This window comes from Solanum dulcamara, chromosome 7, assembly GCF_947179165.1.
Source record: "Solanum dulcamara chromosome 7, daSolDulc1.2, whole genome shotgun sequence".
NCBI classification, from domain to species: Eukaryota; Viridiplantae; Streptophyta; class Magnoliopsida; order Solanales; family Solanaceae; genus Solanum; species Solanum dulcamara.
Genome location: NC_077243.1, coordinates 76,244,126 through 76,267,302, shown reverse-complemented (window position 1 = coordinate 76,267,302; position 23,177 = coordinate 76,244,126). Strand labels below are relative to the sequence as shown.

The 23,177-nt window shown below is 32.0% G+C and overlaps 2 protein-coding genes across 2 annotated transcripts; one reads left to right on the top strand and one right to left on the bottom strand.

Moving 5' to 3' along the window:
- Positions 1–725: 725 nt before the first annotated feature.
- LOC129896411 (HMG1/2-like protein) lies at positions 726–3,102 on the bottom strand. The gene is made up of 8 exons (XM_055972299.1): positions 2,944–3,102; positions 2,808–2,854; positions 1,735–1,836; positions 1,595–1,652; positions 1,454–1,498; positions 1,247–1,327; positions 1,078–1,152; positions 726–984 (listed from the first exon to the last, which is right to left on the bottom strand). The coding sequence occupies exons 2-8, from the start codon at positions 2,843–2,845 to the stop codon at positions 964–966; spliced, it is 420 nt and encodes a 139-aa protein (XP_055828274.1). The 5' UTR covers positions 2,846–2,854; positions 2,944–3,102; the 3' UTR covers positions 726–963.
- Positions 3,103–9,092: 5,990 nt separating this feature from the next.
- On the top strand, positions 9,093–12,166 carry LOC129895241 (uncharacterized). The gene is made up of 2 exons (XM_055970924.1): positions 9,093–9,334; positions 11,116–12,166. The coding sequence occupies exons 1-2, from the start codon at positions 9,318–9,320 to the stop codon at positions 11,894–11,896; spliced, it is 798 nt and encodes a 265-aa protein (XP_055826899.1). The 5' UTR covers positions 9,093–9,317; the 3' UTR covers positions 11,897–12,166.
- Positions 12,167–23,177: the final 11,011 nt, after the last annotated feature.

Here is a 23,177-nt window from a genome sequence, read left to right as displayed (position 1 = left end):
TTTTAAATTCTAATTTTCAAATATTATTAAATTCTCAAATCAAACTCAAACCAGCTTTTAGGTTTTTGAATTACAACCCACAATTTTTTTTCGAATGAAATAAATATTCCAAACAACTTTTAAAGCTCAAATTTTTAATAATTCAAAATCTATAAGAAAAAGGAACTTAATGGCAGACCAAATGAGCTGGACCTGGAATTCTCAACGCCACCAAAACGATTTTAAAAAAATGGATCTGTTAGCAATTGATAATCAAAACATTATTATATAGGTCCCACGTTAATTAGTACCAAAATATTACTATCATTAGTACATCAATCAATAAAGATATAAACCTCATCTAAGATGGATGACTACAATTTTGAAATTTCCAATTGTCCAAACACATAACATGACAACAAAAATGGACGACTTCACACAGACGAAAGAAATACACATCGTTTTACACACTAGCCGAACATGTAGGTCCAACAACAGCCACTGAACATTATTTATAACATTCAATAACAAAAGACGACTTGGAATGCTAAACCATTTTTATCCAACTGAATCAACAAAATATAGATGGTCAGATATTTTTCACAATCTAGAAGGGGATGATGATGATGATAGCTGATCCAAGCATCACATCCCATAGAAAAATAGAGAGCTATCCCACGAAAGGTATTTATACAATCAAGCTACACAACTATAGCAGCAGTAGACTAATCAAAAGAAAAGACAAATTGCCTAAAAAAAACTGCATTATCATTAAGAAACACCAGCATCAAAATAAAAGGTACATAAGCCATTGAGCTTTAAAGATAGCTCTGTTCTAATTCATTTTTTTCCCATACCTAAGAAACCCCAAAATAAACTCAAAAAAGAGCAAGTATTGAACGGGGAAAAGTAAGATGTCAACATATAGAGAAATATCTAAGGTATTACACAGCTTCCCCACCAATTTACTTCTTCATTAGCACTTCAGTCATCATCCTCCTCTTCCTGTAATAATCAAGAAAACAAAATTTCATAAGCAATACATAAGCTAAAAGTTATTCAGATCAAAAATGGCATTGATCATTCATCATTACAAACCTCATCACTTCCATCTTCCTCATCAACCTCGGACTTTGACTTGTCAGATTCCTCATCTTCCTCAGCCTCACCGGCCTATACAGCAGAATATAGAAAAAAAATATTTAGCAAAAATAACCCATCAAAAAAAAAAGATGGGCAAAATTGAACCGCTGAGTTCATTTCTTACCTGTTTCCTGTTGTAAGCATCCATAAGCTTCTCATACTCGGCCTTTCGTTTCTCAGCCTTAGCAATGTAAGGTGCTTTCTCCTATATTCATGGTTTCAAACAGCGCAAATTTCAAAAACAATGATAATAATTCAATGACTAAATGCATTCTGCAACAGCAAAAATTTCAAGCAGAATTTACTTATTAGCTGAAAAATAGATACTTACAGCATCAGTCAAGTGTTTCCACTTGTCTCCACCAGCTTTGCCAACCTAGAAATTGATTAATCAGAGAAAAAGCTCAGTCAAATACTGTGTCAAGCACAAAAAGCACCACAACTATGGATCTGCAAGGGAAAAAACACTCACAGCAGCAACGGATTTGTTTCCTGGATGTTTTTCCTTGTACTGCTTCCTGAAGTCCTCCCTTTATACACCAAATCACAAAAATATACAATTAAAATGGGGATTCCTGAGCAAAAAATTATGGACAAAGTTCAGGTGTGTACATGAAAACGAAGAAAGCACTTGCTGGCCTCTTAGGCTTGTTTGGATCCTTGGCAGCATTCTTCTCCTTCTTAGTCTGGGCAGCGTTCTTTTTCACTCCGAGCCTGTAATAATCCAGTAAAAATCACATCAAAATCCAAAAACAAATCCAGCATAAAAACACGCTGAAAACGCCTGAGTATATTAAACATACACGCCAACAGACTTTTTATACTAAAAAATCTCAATAATACCACATCATATACTCATAAAACCTAGAAATTAGGTCTATTTGTTTGTACTCAGAGAAAAAACCATCAAAATAAAAAAAATCCAACAGAAATCATACCCAAACCTATGTTTCATGAATCGAGTAAAATCACAACTGTACTAAAATTATAACAGTTCGCCAAAAATGAATAGAAAATCAAAAACATCGATTCAATAAAAACATAACACTGCATTTTTATTCAATAGACCGCGACGGTTCGCTCAAAAAATCACATCATTATTTTTTTAAAAAAAAACGTAGATTCAAAGCATAGCATGCTCACACACCTCAATCGTAGATTTTGACTCTATATATGGCCAAAATCATTATTAAAAGTCATAGATTCAAAACATATCGTGCTCACACCTCAATCGAAACTTTTATCTGCATAGATAGCCAAAAATAATTAAAAAAATTCATAGATTCTACACACAGCATGCTCACACACCTCAATCGTAGATTTTGACTGTATAAATAGCCAAAATCATTTTGAAGAATCTTCAAAAAAATCATAGATTCAAAACATGCACCAAACAAATCATGCTCACACACCTCAATCAAAGATCTAGAGCTCAAAACACCAAAAAATCTTCAGAAAAAAAACTAATAAACGCACGTGCTATCAGCTTCACCCTCAGATTTACCTCTTTTCATCATGAAAAGAGGATATAAAAAAGAAGAGGTATACATACTTTTATCAGATTTCCTGATTGATTTACAACAAAAATGAAACAAAAAAAACAGAGATGTAGGTACTTGTTATCAGCTTTGCAGATTGATTTACAACAAAAACAAAACAACAAAAAAAGCAATAGACATACGTACTTGTTATCAGCTTTCCCTTTCGATTTACCTCCTTTCATGATAAAAACCTGCAACAAAACAACAAAAACCGGTCAGAATCCGTTCAAAATCGGGAAAAAACTAGTACGCCTCAGTCGAGTCGCCGCCGTAGGGTTACCTTCTAGGGTTGAGAGAGAAAAACAAAGAGAGATATTTTCTGTCCTTTGATAAAATTGTGTGTTGCGTTGTGTGTGTGTGTTGTGAAGAGAGGATAAGAAGGGCTTTGGTGAGGGACTCAAAAGAAATTTTTCATCCAAGTGTTAAAAAAAATTGAATATAAACCAAAAAATAAAAATTTGAAGTCCGAATTTAGTTTAGGCGGGATTTCAAATAAATATATAATGACACGTCATCGATCCTCGTGAATGAAATGTTACAATTCTATTGGCTGTTAGCTTTTCTTTGGGTTTGTGTTTTCGCTGTGTTTGTTTGAGGAAGGATATTGACCGTTGGATTGTGGAGTGAGGACACGTGATAAGATCTGGGGAGTTAGGGTTGTTTATGTAATTTGAGGAGCGTTGGGTAGTGGCTTTGAGGTGAAAAGACCGTTTTAGCCTTATTGTGTAAAGAGGGAGAAGTAAAGGGGCTGTTGTGAAATTTAAGAGATATTGATAAAGTTGGAATGTGATACGTGGATCGTGCGTGTAGGGTTAGTTTGGTCATTTTACTAGATTAAATATCCTCTTTTTAGTTTGATTTTTTTTATTTGTTTCTCTCTTTTGATCCCCTTGTGTGGTTTAGTTTTGCAATCTCCTTTTTTTTTTTATTTGATATTCCAAGACCTTTTTAAAATTCTGATTAAATTCAGATCATGCAATATAAGATTTATTTGAAGGTGGTATTTTTAATAAATTTTTTTTTATACACAAGATTTAAATTCAAGATCTCTGATTAAGGATGAAACAGCTTTATTACTGCATCACAACACAATATTGGTTAGTTTTGCAATCTTAAATTTAGGTTTAGTTTATTCATAAAATTATAGACTTAATAAATATAATTAGTGTATGTTATATAATAAAAATAAGACAAATAACATTAGAGACCTTATAATTGACTTGCATTGTTATTTAGATTCTTCTACCTATGACTTTGCTAAGTAAACACTTAAAATTATTAAAACATTTTATTTAAAAAATCTTTTGATCATTGACCAAGCTTACGTGTCATTTTTTCAAATATCTCTATCTCGTTCGAGTTTGTGACTATCAATATAGTTCATATCCATAAACTTTAAACATTTTTTTTACTTGATCTTCCTTCAAGTTTATGGCCACGAACACTTAACAATTTATTTATTTTTTAGGTTCCTTCAAATTCCAATTATTATTTCGAAAGCATAAAATATAAGAAAGGACGTGAATAATTAAGTTGGAGATTTATCAACTTATCATTGTTCATTACCGAGAACAAGTTCAGATATGGTCCAAAACGACTATGGCATGAGATTTATCAACTTATCATTGTTCATTACCGAGATCAATTTCAGATATGGTCCAAAACGACTATGGCATGAGATTTATCAAATTCGAAAATATAATCAAGATGGTAACTTTGAAAATTTTTAAAAATTTAAGATAATTTAATTAAGTAAAGATAAGACGATAGACACTATATCTAAAGAAAAACTCGCAACAATTAGAATAAACAAACCCTAAACACCTCTAGAAATATCCAAATAGGCATGTAATTAATTAAAATTATCAAGAGATAAAAAAAAAATGCCCTCACATACTCCTAACATCATTACAATAGAATAGGGGGGGGGAAATCACTTTTTGCCATTAGTATACTCTTTAATAAAATTTGAACAGTCACACATCTACACATTATTGTTAATCTTTCTCTATTTCAAGCTATTTAGTATCATTTAATGCTTTATATATTTCATAAACCACGATCAATAAATTATTAATGTTGATATTGATTGTAACCTTTACTTGTACTTTAATTCAATACTATGTTATGTGTATATATATGTTGTCAAGCTGCTTTCTATGTTTTTTTAGTCGTTAATAATAATTTTCATTACCTATTCGACAGAGGAAGTATGTGTCTATCGATTTTTGGCTAGTGCATTATATTACATTTTATTTATATTGCATTTCATATTGATTTGACGTTGAGTTGTTGAGATGATTGTGGTATTGATTTGATTTGATACATTCGAGGTTTGTTCTATATTTATTTGTGCATGTTAATCACAAAGTGGTAATATTTGTTTTCAGGCTCAATGGTGAGCCCTATTGCATTTGGCTTATTATGCCATTAATTGAGGGTAAGATGATGGATTCAAGTCCTATCATACCAAGAGGGTAAGACATCGGGTTAGAGTCATGCTGATGCATCATGATAATAAAATATTAGGTTGGGTCCCAAAAAATAATGATTTAAAACGCCTTCTTTATATGGGTAAGACATTGAGTTTAAGTCTTAATGCACGAGAGTAATGATATGATAACAACTAACACAAAAATAATATACTTTTGACTAAAAGTCATGAAGTCCGCCCAATTAATTTGCTCCTTTCTCTTATGTGAATGTGGTAGCATTGTATAATATGTCTGAAAGATGACAAGCGGTCGAATGTATGAAAGTAGGTGTGATAAAATGTTAATGGTCATCACTATGGTAATTAAAAGGAGGAACATTATGGGTTCCTAAGATAATCCTTCAAAATGTGAAGGTAATTTTTGTCATCAAAGTGGTATAAAAGGTTATTGGGCATGTTATTATTAGTGCAATTCAATTTAAAAAGTTTTGTAAATCCTCCATCAAAATAAAGGAATACAAAGTGGTAGTGCACTTGACCTTTTAAAATGATGTTGAGGTGAGTCAAATAAATTTGTTAAATGCCAAAGCGTGACGATGATTTTATATTATTTTTTTTAATTCATGATTTTATAATGAAAACTTATGGATCACATATAAATGGTTGTAGTCAATTCCTTGAACATATTGTGAATAGTAATAAACATTGTAAATGCTTGTTCATTTTTTAAGGTGAATGTGTAAAAGTATGATAAAAATATGAATAAAGAAATGTATGATTGGATAAATGTCACATCTCAGCTCTACGTGAGGTTTGAAAATACATATTAATAATATATATATATATATATATATATATATATATATATATATATATATATATATATATATATATATATATATATAGTTTATGTATATATATAGTTTTAGATATATATTAATCGATTTGATATTTAAGTTTCTTAAGATGTTCCGAACGAAGCTCAATATCACCTAATCTATAAATCACGAATATATAATTTGAATAAAATTTGAACTATTCTTTATTAGTCTTTAATGGTACTTCTTGTCCTTTCTTCAGTATATCTATGAAGGATCGAATAAATATTTGAAGTAATTTTTTGTTAGTGAATTGACAATTATTATTGAATTTGGTTATCAAGTGCCAAAGTGTTGAATAATGGGTTATGTTATGCTAATTGTTGCACATGCAATGCTAATTAGTCTTGTTATTAAAAGAGAAATTTTCATAATGTACACCATTATGGATGTTAAGTATTCAATGCATCTATAATCTTATTCTAATTTATTATCGAATATATTGTATTCGATGAATATCTCTTTCTTAAAATTGTCTCTCTCTTTTATCTCTTTCTCATTCTTCTCCTTCTCTATATTTGTGTTTCAGAACTTTATATATCTGTTTATTCGATATTAAAATGCAATGATGTATTTAGTATATCTAAGTTCAGTATCAATTTCATCTAATATATTCAATATCAATTTCATCCATATATATAGCATCAATTTTCATCTAGTGTATCTGATATCAATTCCACCAAGTATATCCAATATTAAATATATAATGTATCATATACAATTTCATATATCCAATATCAAATATGCATTGATGTATCCAATGGATTCTTTCATAAATACACAAATCTAGTAGTATTAAATATGCCCTGATACATTCATCAAATAAGCCAACATTAAATATGCACTAATGTATCAAGTGTATTTGTGCCTATATACATACTTAGAAGAAGAAGATACACTGAATCACCTAGATTCACTACAACAATATCAGTGAATTCCATAACAAAATCGGGACAACAACAGCAATACCATACTCATCGACTTTTGAAAATAAGTATACAAATCTGATTTCCAACTTATTCATCTGACTTTGATTGCAATTGATTATTGATAACACGATCAACCTTGATCGATCAACATAACTTTCAAAGAAAACCCGAAAAAGAAAAAGAATAAGAGCTGGAAAAAATCGAGGAGAAAGGCAATTCGCTAGAAAATTAGAAAATGGTGAATCCATCTGTGGGCCCCTAAAGTTGGCATCAACTTTCATTTAGACACCCCAATTAAGTTTTGTTCATTTTAGACACCTTATGTCATGTTCCACTGTGTCATTTTGACACATTTTTGCAAATCAGCTAAAATTATAAAATACGTGTGATCCACTCGCAGGTGACATGACATGCTGACTAATAAAAGGAGGACATGTCAGTTTGGTTCACAAAAAAAAAATTATAAGAAGAAGATTGAAAAACTATTTAAACTTATTTTTAAAAAATATTTCAGTAATAAAAAAAAAACATTTTCTAGAGAATTCATCTCAATCAACAAGAACTCCTCCTTACTAGAAAAAATGAAGTTTCACCGAATAAAATTATGAGATTAAATCTGATTTTTCTCCAATGACTTTTTATATTTATTTTCAGAGTTAATAATTTTAATTTTAGATAAAATGTGTTTTGATGGAAGAGAGGAAGGAAGAGATAAAGAGAGTGACAACAATGGTGGATCTCCATCTTTTTTCGCCGTGTTGTAGATTTGATTTGAAATAGTACTTATCGATAGTAATTTTTCGGTGAAGTTTATTCGTGTTTTATTCTTTTACATTCTTGTAAGAAATTTTAAAATCAGTGCAGTGATTTCTTTTATTTTATTCAAAATCAGAGCATTGCTATGTTTTTACAAGATTTTTCTAAATTATTGTGGTGGTCATTTAATAAATGGTGGTGGGCAGAGAAAGATGGAAAAAGAAGAAAGGAAAAAAAATATTCACAAAAAAATATTTTTCACACGTTTAAAATGAGTGCAATACACGCACTTTGCCAACTCAGCAAAAAAGTGTCAAAATGACACAGTGGAGCATGACATGATGTGTTTAAAATGAACAAAGCTAGTTAAGATATCTAAGTGAAAATTGGTGACAACTTTAGGGGGCCACCGATGGATTTAACCTTAAAAAAATTGCATATGATTATGTATTTTTTTTATAATAGGGTGTTGTTTAATAACATACTAGAAATGTTTGGTTAGTTATGTTGTTTTATCTTAAACCTAAATGTCTCAACAAAAAATGCTATGAATCAAAAGTATAAATTGCAAATGAGGTGAATTTGGGTGGATAAAATATAATAGAATTAATAAATAAATGTATTATTAATTCTAGGGCCATTCAAAATCGATAATTCGAATTGAATTTTTTTTCTTAGTTTATCGATAATGGGTTGTTGATTTTGCGGTTTTAATAACAAGTTTTTTAATTATCAAGTTATCGATTTTTAACGGTTTGAAGTTTTCTCTTAATGGATTAATCGATAACCTGATAGTAAATTAATAAATTACATTTATACCATTCGGTATATAAAGTTCTTGACTTAGAGTTTAGTTTCATACTTTTATTTCTGTCTGTCTTAAACTCTCGATTATTCTACGATGTGACAGTGTTTGCTTTTGAACAAGATGCAATCTATCAACTCATGCGCATGGTTCATTTAGTTTGTCACTTTATTTCTAAGTGATTTTCAAATCTTAACGGTTAAATCGATTATAATCAATAACTGACAAATCGATAAATGAATAAGCAAATATCTTAATAATTCTATAACGATTTAATATGTCTATAAATCGATAATCGATAAATTAAACTGATAAATTTTAACATCGATACGCAAACTTTAAGTAACCTGCTCAAATGTCACTTGGTTTAAAATGAATTGAGCTAAGAAAGTCAAAATCTAATCTATACAATTATTACCAAGTTGTAAATACTTTATTTGTACTTTTACAATTTTTTAATATCTAATAATTTTTTTTATCGCTATATATAACATTTCAAATTTAAAAAATATTTTTTAAAAAATATTTGATAAAAATTCTCATTGATCAATTTAGGTCACGTATCTATTCAAGTGGATTAAAATTAATTAGCGTTATAAATGAACAAATCAATAATCAATCTAATCTTAAGCGGATTGATGGGTTATAATTTCATGGCTAAGTTTACCGGGTTAACAATTTCATCGTTTAGGACCCGAAACTAGGGTTTGTCCTCTTCATTTCTCTTGAGTTTTTCCTTCGAAGGTGCAGTTTAGGGATCCTTAGCGAAGCTTCAAATCGAGCCAATAGATTGAAAATTTTCAGATTCTCATCCAATCAGCTTCATATTTTTCAGCGAATTTCTCAAGAGTTATGTACGGATCAAGAGGGTAAGTTAACCTAATTCCCTTTTGTTGATGAAATCGAATGCTTTGTTGATGAGGTGAATTGGGCTTTTTGTTCTGTTGATGTGTTTTGCCGCCTTATTTTCTTGATTTCATGTGTTTTGATCTATTTGTTTTGTTGATTTTGATGCATGTTTATTGAATTGTTCGATTATACCATGGAGGAGAAATTTTGGATTTGGTTTACACTTTTGTAGAATTAAGGATTGGTTTAGTAACTTTGAAAGGCAAATTATTCTTACTAAAATGTTATAAGCTGGGTGGAATAGAATGAACATAGAAGATTCACACCGGCAGCCACCGTGGGTTAGTCCAACTGGAAAGGTTGAGGGAATTGTGTCCAAGGTATAAGTTTGAGCTCAAAGGGGACTAAGTTCAACATTTAATCGGGGAAAGATTGGGGGAGGGGGGGTTGGAGGGTGGTTTGCATCATCCCGAATTATAAAAGACTGCAGTACGCCACCCAAAAAGTTGTCTCCACATGGATTTCTCAGACATTAAAAAAGAAGAAGAAGATCAGACAATCAACAGTAACTAGTTTGGAATTGAGATTTGTGAGTTAGTTGATTGACTGAAAGAAGAAGAAGATCATACCATCAACCCTTACTAGTTTGGAATTGTGATTTGAGAGTTAATTGATTGACCGAATTTAATTCTGTAAGGCTGTAACCGACCCCCACCGCTCCAAAGAAAAAAGAAGGCCTTTCTATCTGGTGGAATGGGAAGCTTGAGATGTTTTCATGGCTGGCATTTGAACTTTGTATATTACTTCATGAAATAATACCTTGTATTGAGATTCTTTTTTTTTCGACCCAAGAAGTGTAAAAACAAAATCTTCAACTTTTTTTTCAGTTCTTATAGTTATCCGACCTTTAAAGGGTTGCTGATAGAGTAATAACAATTTGTTAAAGTGAGATTCGCTTTCTCAACATAAGAATCTCATAAGTGAAATGTTTGACCTTTTAAGTTCACATAGTTATCACGTTTTTAGGGGGTTGGTACCAATGCTAATTTGCTGATCACTGGATAGTTTAAGATACCATATTCATTACCTACATAGCCGCGTAGTTAACTCTCTCCTATATTAAGGATTTGAGGAAATTTTCCCCCTTTGGCCTGAAAGCTGGAGGTGTTTTTAGTATTATGATGGTCTTTTAATGCGGTTACCTGATTATGTGCATTATGTGGATGAATTTGTTTCTGCCGCTAGAGATTTTTAATTATAAAAGGACGGAAAATATCTCCTTTCTTGGAAAAATTGTTCTTTCTTTAAGTTTATGCTTTGAGCATAATCCCAAGAATATGTCTCTTATTTACTCCTCCATCTGTTCACTTTTACATGTCCATTTTGGACTTTGCACGCTCCTTAAGAAACAATGATTAATATGAGGACTTTATCATAATGCCCATATTAATTGATGTTTAGTATTCGGTTTTGAAAACGATTTGTGGATTAAGTAATTAATGCCAAGGGTAAAACATGGAAAAACTAATTGTCTTTTCTTGATATGTTAAAAGTGAAAATCTATTTTTGTATTAGTGGACAAGTAAAAGTGAACAGAGGGAGTGTGTTTATTTCTGTGTTATTATGTAATATGTGTTAATTTGTTATTATTTTTTTGGGATGCGTGTGAACTGCTGTGATTTCTTTTTAGAATAAGTGGTATTGGAAACTAGGTTGTAGGAAACATATGGGTTGGGTTTGGTTTTATTAACAAGGTTGAGTGGGGGATTTTTTTTTCCTTTTTGGGTATGAATAATTGAAGGGCAATGTTGGGGAGCGGGGGGGTTTCGGACGGGTACGAGATCGGCTCAAAGAGACCAAGAATGATGGAATCAAATCCCTACTTCGCAGTGAACAGCGGTGCAAGCAGTTATCACCAGCCTTATGGCTATGGCAGCAGCAGATTTCAGCCTTCTGGACTTCCTGTTGTTCGTTTGAGGGGTCTTCCGTTCAACTGCACTGAAATTGACGTTTACAAGTTCTTCGCTGGCCTGGATATTGTGGATATTTTCCTGGTCATCAAGGATGGACGGTTCATTGGGGAGGCTTTTGTTGTCTTTGCTGGTCATATGCAAGTTGATTATGCTCTTCAAAGGGACAGACAGAACATGGGGAGGAGATATGTGGAAGTTTTCAGCTGTAAGAAGGAAGAGTATTACCAAGCTGTAGCTGCTGAGGTGAAGGAAGGAGGTAAGGATTATGAATATCGTTCCCCTCCTCCATCTCGGCCAAAGAGGTCTGTGAACAAAGATGATATGGAGTACACTGAGATATTGAAGTTGCGAGGTCTCCCATACAGTGTTAGAAAAACAGATATTGGCAGGTTTTTTGGTGAGGAATTTAATGTTAAACCTGACAAGGTACACATTGCATACCGCTCTGATGGAAAAGCTACTGGAGAGGCTTATGTGGAATTCACCTCTACTGAAGAGGCCAAGAAAGCTATGTGCAAGGACAATATGAAGATTGGATCTAGGTATATTGAGCTATTTCCTTCTCATCCAGATGAAGCTAGACGAGCAGAATCAAGGTCACGACACTGATGCCAAATACTTCTGCCGTGGAGCATTTTTAAGCATCACATGTTTTCTTCACCTGTTTCTATTGTGGATTAGTCTTGCACTTGTCAAAGATTGTCTTCTTTGATTACTGCCATTACTGTATGATGATTTTCCTTTTGGGGGAGGGGAGAAGAGCGGTTTTATGTCCCCAGAAGTATGTTTTTCGAGACATTGATATGAACAGGTTTGTAGTGTGTGGTTCTCACTCTTAGTTTTGGTTTTTGCTTAATTTACTTTGAACTCATCTCCATTCGATGCTTTTCTACTTTTGATTTTTACAAGGATGAGAAGGAATAGATTTCGATTACTGTCAGTATTGTATGATTTTGTTTTCGAGGGGGAGGGAGAGGGGTTTAGTTCCAACAAAGTGCAATAGTTTTGGCCTTGGGTGGTGTCTTACTATTCAAACATGAAATGCATTGCAAAATGTTGTAAGAATCAAAGATCTCGATCAAAGTCTATTAAGTGCTTTATTTCTCAAGGGGTGTGTGTATATAGGTCGGTTTGATTTGATTTTTCATTAAAAAATAACCAAATTAATTCTGTCGATTTTTTAAATTTATATGCCAAAAATCAAACCAATCAAGCTAAAGACGCTTGAATAAATAAAATTGAAAAAAACAAGATGTACAATGTCATCTTCAAGATATTGTTTTAGTAAAACATATCAAAAACTAATGAAAAGACACAACACATGTCAATTTTTTTTTTATTTTTGTAGTCATACTAGTTTAGTGTACGTACTTTGTACGTGTGGATCACGTCAAATCGTCGATCAATATAAAATGTATAAAAGAAGAATAAATTATATTGAATAGTGGTTAGACCGACATTATACAGAGTGGAGTACTGACCAGTAAAAAACTCTCATGTTCAGAAGATGCATGTTGCGGAGATGAGGATGCTGAGATGGATGTGTGGACACACTAGGAGTGATAAGATTAGGAATGAGGTCATTCACAAGAAGGTGGGAATGACCTCTGTGGCGGACAAGATGAGAGAAGCGAGATTGAGATGATTTAGACATGTACAGAGGAGGGGTGTTGACGCTCCAGTTAGGAGGTGTAAGCAGTTGGATTTAGGGGTTATATGGAGGGGTAGGGGTAGATCGAAAAAGTATTGGAGAGAGGTGATTAGACAAGATATGACGCTACTCCATATCACCGAGGACATGATCTTAGATAGAAAAGAGTGGAGGTCGCGGATTAGGGTAGAAGGCTAGCAGGGATATAATGATGTCTTGCCTTGTGTCGGTTTAGGGTTGGTCCTAGGTCTAGGCATACTATTATAGTTGTTTTGTTATTGTCTTTAATTATCACATTACTTTGCTATCGTTATTATATTTTTTTTCTTTTTTTCGCCATTATGCAGATATATTGTTTTTCTCTCTTACTTAGGGATGTGACTTTTGAGCCGAGAGTCTTTTGGAAACAACCTCTCTATCTTCATGAGGTAGTGGTAAAGTATGCGTACATCCTACCCTCCCTAGACCCCACTTGTGAAATTTTACTGGTACATTGTTGTTGTTGTAAATTATATTGAGAGATAGATCGACTTTAAACAAACTATAAATATTTTTTCTTTTATTTCAACAATGAAAAATGAAATTCAAGACCTTTTTTAAAATTAAATACTCCCTCCATCTAAATTAATATGGCATCCTTGAAATTTTGATTGAAATTGAAACAAGTCTATTTTTTATCGTATTTTTTTTATCTTTTAAATATTTTAATGTTAAATATTATGACCTATAGTATTTTTTTTATGTAGTTTCAAATATGTACATTTTATTTCAAAAACTTGAATATTCGTTCGAATTCTTAATCAAACTTAAATTATTTGATTCTCGAAATTCGAATCATGTCATGTAAATCGGGGCAACAAAGAGAATATAATAATTCAAACTTGCAAGTTAGTTTATAATATTTTGAATGTTTATATATTACGCTTTTACATTATCAAGTCTATAGAGACAAATCAAAGAAATATATGACCATTTTTATATTATGGATGTTATTTTCTAAGTGGGCCCCACTTAAAAGTGGGCAAGTTGCTCACTTGGTTTTTACTCATTTTATGGCTATAAATATAGTCTCTTTCTTGTGCAATGTGGAAAAAACACACACATACGAAACATTACTTTTCTGCTCCTTTTTCTTCCTCCTACTTTCTCTTTCTTATTTTGCTAAGTTAGTTAATTTTATAATACGTTATCAGCATGAGCCTCTATCGCTTTGAGCTATATTTTAAAGAAGGTAACAAAAGGGGCAAGAATTTTATTTTTCTTAAAATGTCTAATATTTCTAAACTTCAATTTGTTGCTCTTGACATATCTGGAAAATGTTACTCATCATGGGCATTAGATGCCAAAATATATCTAGAATCGATGGGTCTGACAGACACCATCAAAGATGACAATACGACATCTAATCAAGATTGTGCCAAAGCCATGATATTTTTCCGCCACCATCTTGGCGAGAAATTAAAATTACAGTACCTTACATTAAAGGATCCCCTTAAACTATGGAAGAATCTTAAAGAAAGATATGACCACCTGAAGTTGGTCATCCTTCCACAGGCATGTCTTGGCTAAATTTGATATTAATGAATTTTAAAAATATAACCAAATATAATTCTGCCTTGTTTAGAATTATAGCTCAGTTAAATTTATGCGGAGAAGAAATCAATGAGAAAGATAAACTTAAAAAAACATACTCCACATTTCCACCCGCGAATATGCTCCTGCAGCAACAATATCGCGAAAAGGATTTTAAAAAATATTTTGAATTACTTTCTCACCTTCTGATTGCTGAACGTCATAATGAACTATTAATGAAAAATAATGTTAGTCGGTCCGTTGGTTCTTTGCCACTCCCTGAAGTAAATCCGACAAATTATAACAACGAGAAAGAGGTCATGACCCCATTTGTGATCATGGTCGAAGAAGAAATTATAATAATGATGCTTGGCTGGCACCGAGAAATGATCAGTAGTACAAAAAGAAGAGTGAAAAGCCAGAAGCTTTATCAAAGAAAAATTCAGAAAGTATACGTCATAGATATGGAGGTTTGGGGCACTAATCGCGAACTTGCCGGTCATCAAAACGTCTAGTTCGGCTATATCAGACATTCTTGAAGAGGGCAAAAAATAATCTAGAGACAAACTTTATCTCTGAAGATAATATTGAGCCTATGCATCTGGATGTAGCTGATTTCTTTAATTTTGCAGAAGACAATATGAATATTGATAAGCCTAATAATATTTAAATAATTTTTTTTATTTGGGTGTACTAAATGATATTTCTAGTCCATGTAAATAAATAAAATTTGTGAGTCATGCATTAATTATAATATTTACTTTATTTCTTTTTGAAGAAAAATATGGATATATCTCATATTTTGTTTGGATCAATGATCAATTACGAGGATATTTGTGTAATTGATAGTGGAACAACTCATGCTATTTTTAAAGACGAGAAATATTTTCCAACTTGCTTAGAAGAAAAACAAATATTACTATAATTTCTGGTAATTCAAAAATGATTGAAGGCTCCAGAAGAGCTACTATATTTTTGTCTAAAGGGACACAAATTGTTATAGAATATGCACTATTCTCTTCTAAATTCCCAAAAAACTTGTTAAGTTTTAAAGATATCCGCAAAAATAGATATCATGTTGAGACACTAAATGAAATGAATACTGAATATCTAGATATAACCAAGAGTGTCTTAGGCCAGAAACATATTTTAAAAAAATTACCAATTTTGTCGTTTGACCTATAATATTATGCAAAAATTAGTGCAATTGAAGCACATATGATGTAAATCAGAAGTTTACTAATCTAAATATATTTGTGCTGTGGCATGATCGAATAGGTCATCCTAGATCAATAATGATGAGATGAATTTTTGAAAATTCAACTGAACATCCGTTAAAGAACCTGAAGATTCTTATGAATGATGAATTTTCATGTACTATTTATTATCAAGATAAATTAATTGCCAGAGCATCGACCCTGAAGGTTGGCATCGAATCTCATAGATTTTTAGAGCGTATACATGGAGATATATGTAGACCTATTCATCCATCTAGTAGATTGTTTAGATATTTTATGGTTCTAATAGATGCACCATCTAGATGGTCTCATGTGTGCCTCTTATCATCTCACAACCTGACGTTTGCAAAGTTGTTAGCACAAATAATAAGATTAAGAGCGCAATTCTCATATTATCCAATTAAGGTCATTCGCCTTGATAATGCTGAAGAATTTACATTCCAAGCTTTTAATGATTATTGCTTATCAATTGAGATAAAAATTGAACATTTTGTTGCTTATGTTCATACTCAAAATGGTTTTGCAGAGTCATTTATTAAGCGCCTACAATTGATAGCCAGACCTCTACTAATGAAAACAAAATTGCCAATTATTGTTTGGGATCATGCTATCTTACATGCAACAACACTTATACGTCTTAGACCGAAACATTATAATAAATACTCTCCGTCACAATTAGTATTTGATCGTGATTGTACAGTATACGTGCCTGTAGCACCAGCACAACATACAAAGATGGGCCCTCAACGAAGGTTGGGCATCTATGTTGGGTTTGACTTACCCTCCATAATTCAATACCTTGAACCATTGACTGGAGACTTATTCACTACTTGATTTGTAGATTGTCGATTTGATGAAACAACTTTTCCACCATTAGGGGGAGAGATAAAGGAACCCGCAAAAGAAATTGTGTGGAAAGTTTCATCACTATCTCATTTTGATCAACGTACCCGCATATGTGAGTAGGAGGTCGAGAAGATCATCCACTTACAGAAAATAGCAAATCAAATGACAAATGCATTTACTGATTTGAAACGGATAACTAAGTCACATATCCCTGTAGTGAATGTGCCTATCCAAATTGATGTCCCAAAAGGATCATCTACTAGTATCATAGCTTCTGAATCCCAAACACGCCTTAAGCGTGGTAGACCATTGGGTTCAAAGGATAAAAATCCTAAAAAGAGAAGCGTGAGGAATAATAAAGATGATACTACACAAGAACCTCCTGAAGAAGGTCAAGATTTGAGTAATCTTGATATTCCTGAAGAAATCAGTAAACACGAGACTCAAGTGAATGAAGAGCTTTCAATAAGTTCTATGAGATAAATTTAGATCGATCAAAAATTATGGTGGATAATATTTTTGCATATAATGTTGCACTTAACCTCATGCAAGATAATGAAAGTCTTGAGCCTAAATTCATCGAAGAATGTCGACGTAGATATGATTGGCCAGAATGACAAAAGGCAATTCAATCAGAATTAGACTCACTTGCTAAACGTGAGGTTTTAGGACCTGTAGTTCAAACCCCCTGAAGGTGTAAAACCAATTGGATATAAATGGATTTTTGTGCAAAAACGAAATGAGAGAAATGAAATTGTAAGATACAAGACACGCCTTGTTGCACAAGGATTCTCCCAAAGACTGGGTCAACTATGAAGAAACATATTCACCTGTTATGGATGAAATAATATTTTGATATCTCATCAGTCTAGCTGTACATAAAAATCTTGAAATACATTATGTAGTTACAGCTTACCTTTATGGTTCACTTGATAATTAAATTTACATGAAAATCTAGAAGGATTAAAATTGACTGAAGCATGTACTAAACCTCGAGAGATATACTCAATGAAATTGCAAATTTCATTATATGGTCTAAAACAATCAGGGCGCATGTGGTATAATCGCCTTAGTGAGTACTTGATAAATGAAAGTTATATAAATGATGTTATTTGTCCATGTATTTTTATTAAGAAAAAAGAATCAGAGTTTGTTATACTTTCCGTTTATGGTGATGACATAAATCTCATTGGAACCTCTGAAGAGGTTTAAAAGACTATTGAATATCTAAAGAAAGAATTTGAGATGAAAGATCTTGGAAAGATAAAACTTTGTCTAGGTCTGCAAATCAAACATTTAGCAGTCGGGGTCTTCGTCCACCAATCTGCCTACACTGAGAAAATCTTAAAACGATTTTACATGGACAAAGCACATCCATTAAGTACTCCAATGGTTGTTCGATAACTTGAAGTGGAAAAAGATCCATTTCGACCTCTAGAAGAGGATGGAGAACTTCTTGGTCCTAAAGTACCATATCTCAGTGCTAGGGATGTACATGGACCGGGTTGGTTCGGATTTTTTACAAACCAAACCAAACCATTTGTGTCGGGTTATAAAATTTATAAATCCAACCAAACCAATAAAAGTCGGGTTTTTCGATATCAATTTTTTTTGGATTTTTTTTTTTTTTTTTTAGAGTTTTTGGGTTTTTCATAGTTTCTAATAAAAAGCACAGGGTAGTGCTTCTTAAAAAGAGTTCTAGTACAAAATATCAACATATAAGATGGAGCCAGAACACTGTTTGAAATTTTAACTTTATAATATAACTTTATAAGATGAGCTTTTTTTGTATATTATTTAGATGGCCTTATCAAGTCCAAATCTAAATGTAAGAAAGAAAACAAAAATTATGAAAAAATTTTAAAAAATATTTATAAATTACATTTTAATAAATATTTTTATGTATAACATAATTTAAAAATAGTATATCTATAATCGGGTCGGTTTGGGTTTGGTTTGACTTTTTTTAGTTTAAATCAAACAACCCTATAATGGTCAGGTTTTTTTCCAAACACCAAACCAAGTCAAACTAAACCACTAGTCGGTTTTTTTTTCCAGTTTGGTTCAGTTTGTCGGTTTGGTGCAGTTTATCGATTTGCCCTGTACAGCCCTACTCAGTGCTATTGGTGCACTTACGTACCTTGCTAACGCAACCAGGCCTAATATAATATTTTCTGTTAATTTGCTGGCAATGTATAGTTTATCCCCAACGCGAAGGCATTGGAACGGTATCAAACATATGTTGCGATACCTAAAAGGTACTATTGATATGGATTTGTTTTATAATAACAAAGGTTGTGCAGACCTTATTGGTTATGCAGATGCAGGTTATTTATCAGACCCACATAAAACTCAATTACAAACAGGCTATCTATTTACACACAGAGAAACCGTTGTATCATGGCGATCTACATAGCAGTCTATTGTTGCTACTTTTTTAAATCATCCTGAAATAATAGCAATTCATGAAGGTAGTAGAGAATGTGTGTGGTTGAGATCGATGATACAGTTCATCAAAGAAAAATGCAGCCTGTAAAATAATGTCAAAGTACCCACAATTATATTAGAAGACAATATTGCGTGTATAGCTCAATTGTAAGGTGACTTTATAAAATGAGACAGAATGAAATATATTTTACCAAAATTATTTTTTCACACATGATCTTCAGAAGAATCGTGATATTGATGTACAACAAGTTCGTTCAAGTGATAATCTTGCAGATTTATTCACAAAAGCATTACCAACATCAACTTTTGAGAAACTAAGATATAAGATGGGAATGTGTCGTCTCCAAAATATCAAATGAAGTTTTTCATCAAGGGGAGTAAAATACGTGCTGCACTCTTTTTTCCTTAACCAAGGTTTTGTCCCACTGAATTTTTCTGGTAAGATTTTTAATGAGGCAGCACTCAAGGCGTATTACCAGATGTATGTACTCTTTTTCCTTCACTAGACTTTTTTCTACTTAATTTTTCCTAGTAAGATTTTAACGAGGCACAACATCTATGGATATTGAAAATAACCATATATATATATTTATTCTTTTAGTAGAATTTTTCTTTTATATAGACATCCAAGAGGGAGTTTTATATTATGGATGTTATTTTCTAAGTGGGCTCCACTTAAAAGTGGGCAAGTTGCCCACTTGATTTTTACTCATTTTATGGCTATAAATATAGCCTATTTCTTGTGCAATGTGAGGAAAAAAAAACACAGATACAAACATTACTCTTCTGCTTCTTTTTCTTCCTCCTACCCTCTCTTTCTTATTTTGCTAAGTTAGTTAATTTTATAACAGCCATACCAAAGTGATGGATGACTTAATTGTCAACATATTTTGAACAGGTCAGACTAGGTTGTCACTATTTTAGAAAAGGAAGCGTAGCTGGAACAGTGAACCATGTTTGTTAATGGCGAAAGATAGCCCTAAAGTGAGGGCCCCAGAGATATTATTGTCAAATTAGTCAAAATTGGAATTTGTGGCACTTGATATTTCTGGCAAGAATTATTTGTCATGAATACTTGATGCTGAAATCCACCTTACCGCTAAGGGTCTTGGTGATGCTATAATTGAAGGAAATACAACATCAAGTTAGGATAAAGCAAAGGCTATGATTTTCCTTCGTCATCATCTAGATGAAAGCCTAAAAAAATGGAATACTTGACAGTGAAAGATCCACTTAAATTGTGAAAAGACTTAAAAGGGAGGTATGACCACCTCAGGGCAATGGTATTGCCAAACTGTAATTGAGTATGATTCTACTGTATTTAGAATAACTTCCCAATTAAAATTATGTGGAGAAACTATAAATGATGAGGACATGTTAGAAAAGACACTAACTACTTTTTATGCCTCTAATATAATATTATAGCAGCAATATCGTGAAAAGGGTTTTAAAAAATATTCTGAATTGATCTCATGCCTTCTAGTGGCTGAGCAACATAATGCCCTTTTAATGAAAAATCATGAATCCCGTCCCACTGGAACTGCTCCGTTACCGGAGGCAAATATGGTAAAAACACATGGCCAGTATGAAATAAGACAATAAAAATCATGGCCACAATAATATGCGTGGACGTAGCAATGACAGAAGACTATTTAATAATCGTCGTGGTGATGGTCAACATAAAAGGGAGAATAATATCAGTTCTCAAAATGGTCCTTCGAGAAGTAACTGTCATCGTTGTGGCACGAAAGGCCACTAGAAAAATGAATGTCAAACGCCTGAATATTTTGTAAGACTTTATCAAAATTCTTTCAAAAGAAAGACAAATAGAGGTGGTGCCTCTTCTTCTAATGCTCAGATAGAGTCACACTTGGCTTTCGAAAATAATGTTGAGGCAAGACATTTGAATAACGATAATATTGAAGAAAATCTGGCTTTAAGGGATGATGATTTTAATGACCTCAATGATATTACTCATTTGGAGGTTGAAGATTTTTTTAAGGATCTTAATTGATGTTTAATTTTATATTTTTCAATATGTTGTCATTTTTATGTACTTTGAATTATTGTGTTTTTACGTTTATGTATTTTAAAAAAAAAATCAGGGCCATATTTTTATGATAATTGTATATTGTTTATTACATTATGCTATTTTACAATGTTGTAATTAATTACTATTAGTGTGCTATTATTTAATCTTAATATCATATTGTTACTAAAAATAATATTCGCCTTATTTAATGTCATTATACTAATTGTTTATTCTTCTTGATGTTTTAGACATTAGTAATAAATAAATTATCTATATATGATGAATAATATTATATTAATATTTTATAATTTTATTTATTTTATATTTGTTTTAACACTTATGTATAATATTTATTTAAGGTTAATAAGTATATTCTGCCATAAAGTTTTTGAATTCTAAGTTCATTAAACTAATTCACTAGTAAATTATTAATTTATATAAAATTATGTTTATTATTAACGTGTTACACCTCAGTTTGTTAATTCTTATAATTTGGTATGTTAGGTTCATATTATCAATTATTTTTTCTGTGTTACAAATTCATTACAATATAATTCCATAAATTAAATTATTGTAATATTCATCATAATTGAATCCTATAATTTTTTAAAATTCTAAATTACCATAATTTAACTTTAAAAGGGACTTATGTTTTTCTAGCAAAATTGTTACTCATTTTATTTCTTACAATGCATTTTTATTTTATAAAGATAAATAAATTTGTCAGTCTTCAATTAGATTCAAGATGAATAATGAAGATCTGTGTCTTTTGGATAGTGCCACAATTTATACGATATTAAAAGAAAAAAAAATATTTCTATCATTTGATTATGAAAAAGGCCTATGTCTATAAATATCTGGTAATACAAAATTGATTGAAGGCTGGAAAAGCGACATTATTACTACCTGGAGGAACGATATTGGTAATTGATAATGCATTGTATTGTAGTAAGTCTCAAAGAAACTTGGTTGGTAAAGGCTGGCTGTCTGAGGACAGGTTAAGGCAGGGCCTGCTGGGCTTGCTTCTCATGAGATTGGGTGAGGGAATCAGAAAGGGTCTCAAAAACCGGGCGGGCGGGCTTTTGGGCACACGAAAAAATGCGATCCCGACCCAGAAAAGTGACCGACCAGGGCAGGGCCTCCCTGAAAGAAGAGCTGGGCAAAGACTAAGGGAATCTCTTTTCATCACTATAAGGCAGATGAAGTTCAACATCAATAAAGAGAAAGTGATCAAAAGTTATTTTTCACTATCAAATTTTCTTGGAATAATGATGTCGAAAGGGGAAATTTCGATAGAGAAATAGTTTTAATCATTCCTTAGAAGCTGAATCTTTCTCTCCTATTAAGTCACGTGAAGATGCAGAATCAAAAAGAATTCGTTTATTCGTCTTATGTTTATTCGTCTTATTATTTATTATATATATATATATATATATATTATTATTATTTATTATATATATATTTAATAATTAATTATGTTTCAAGGTTATTCACCAAAATAACTATCATATTGAGACTGCAAATGAAGAAAAGGTTGAATACCTTTATATTACTATAATAAATATGGAGAAAAAAATTATGCACGAAAAATTACCTGCACTTTCTTCTGGGTTGTACCATACAAATATTGGTACTGTTGAATCACATGCTATAGTAAACAAAAGGTTTACTGATTCTAATAATTTTATCATTTGGCATGACCGATTGGGCCATCCCGATTATAATATGATGTGCAGAATTATTGAGAATTCACATGGACACACTTTGAAGAATCAGAAAATTCTTCAATCTAAGAAATTCTCTTGTGTTGCTTGTTCCTAAAGAAAACTGATTATTAAACCATCAACAACTAAGGTTGGGATTGAATGCCCTGTGTTTCCGGAACGTATACAGGGTGATATATGTGGGCCAATTCACCCTTCATGTGGACTATTTAAATATTATATGATCTTGATAGATGCATCTACAAGATGGTCACATGTGTGCTTATTATCAACTCGCAACATGGCTTTTGTGAGATTGTTAGCTCAAATTATAAGGTTAAGAGCACAATTTCCAGATTATGCAATAAAAGACAATTCGTCTTGATAATACTGGTGAATT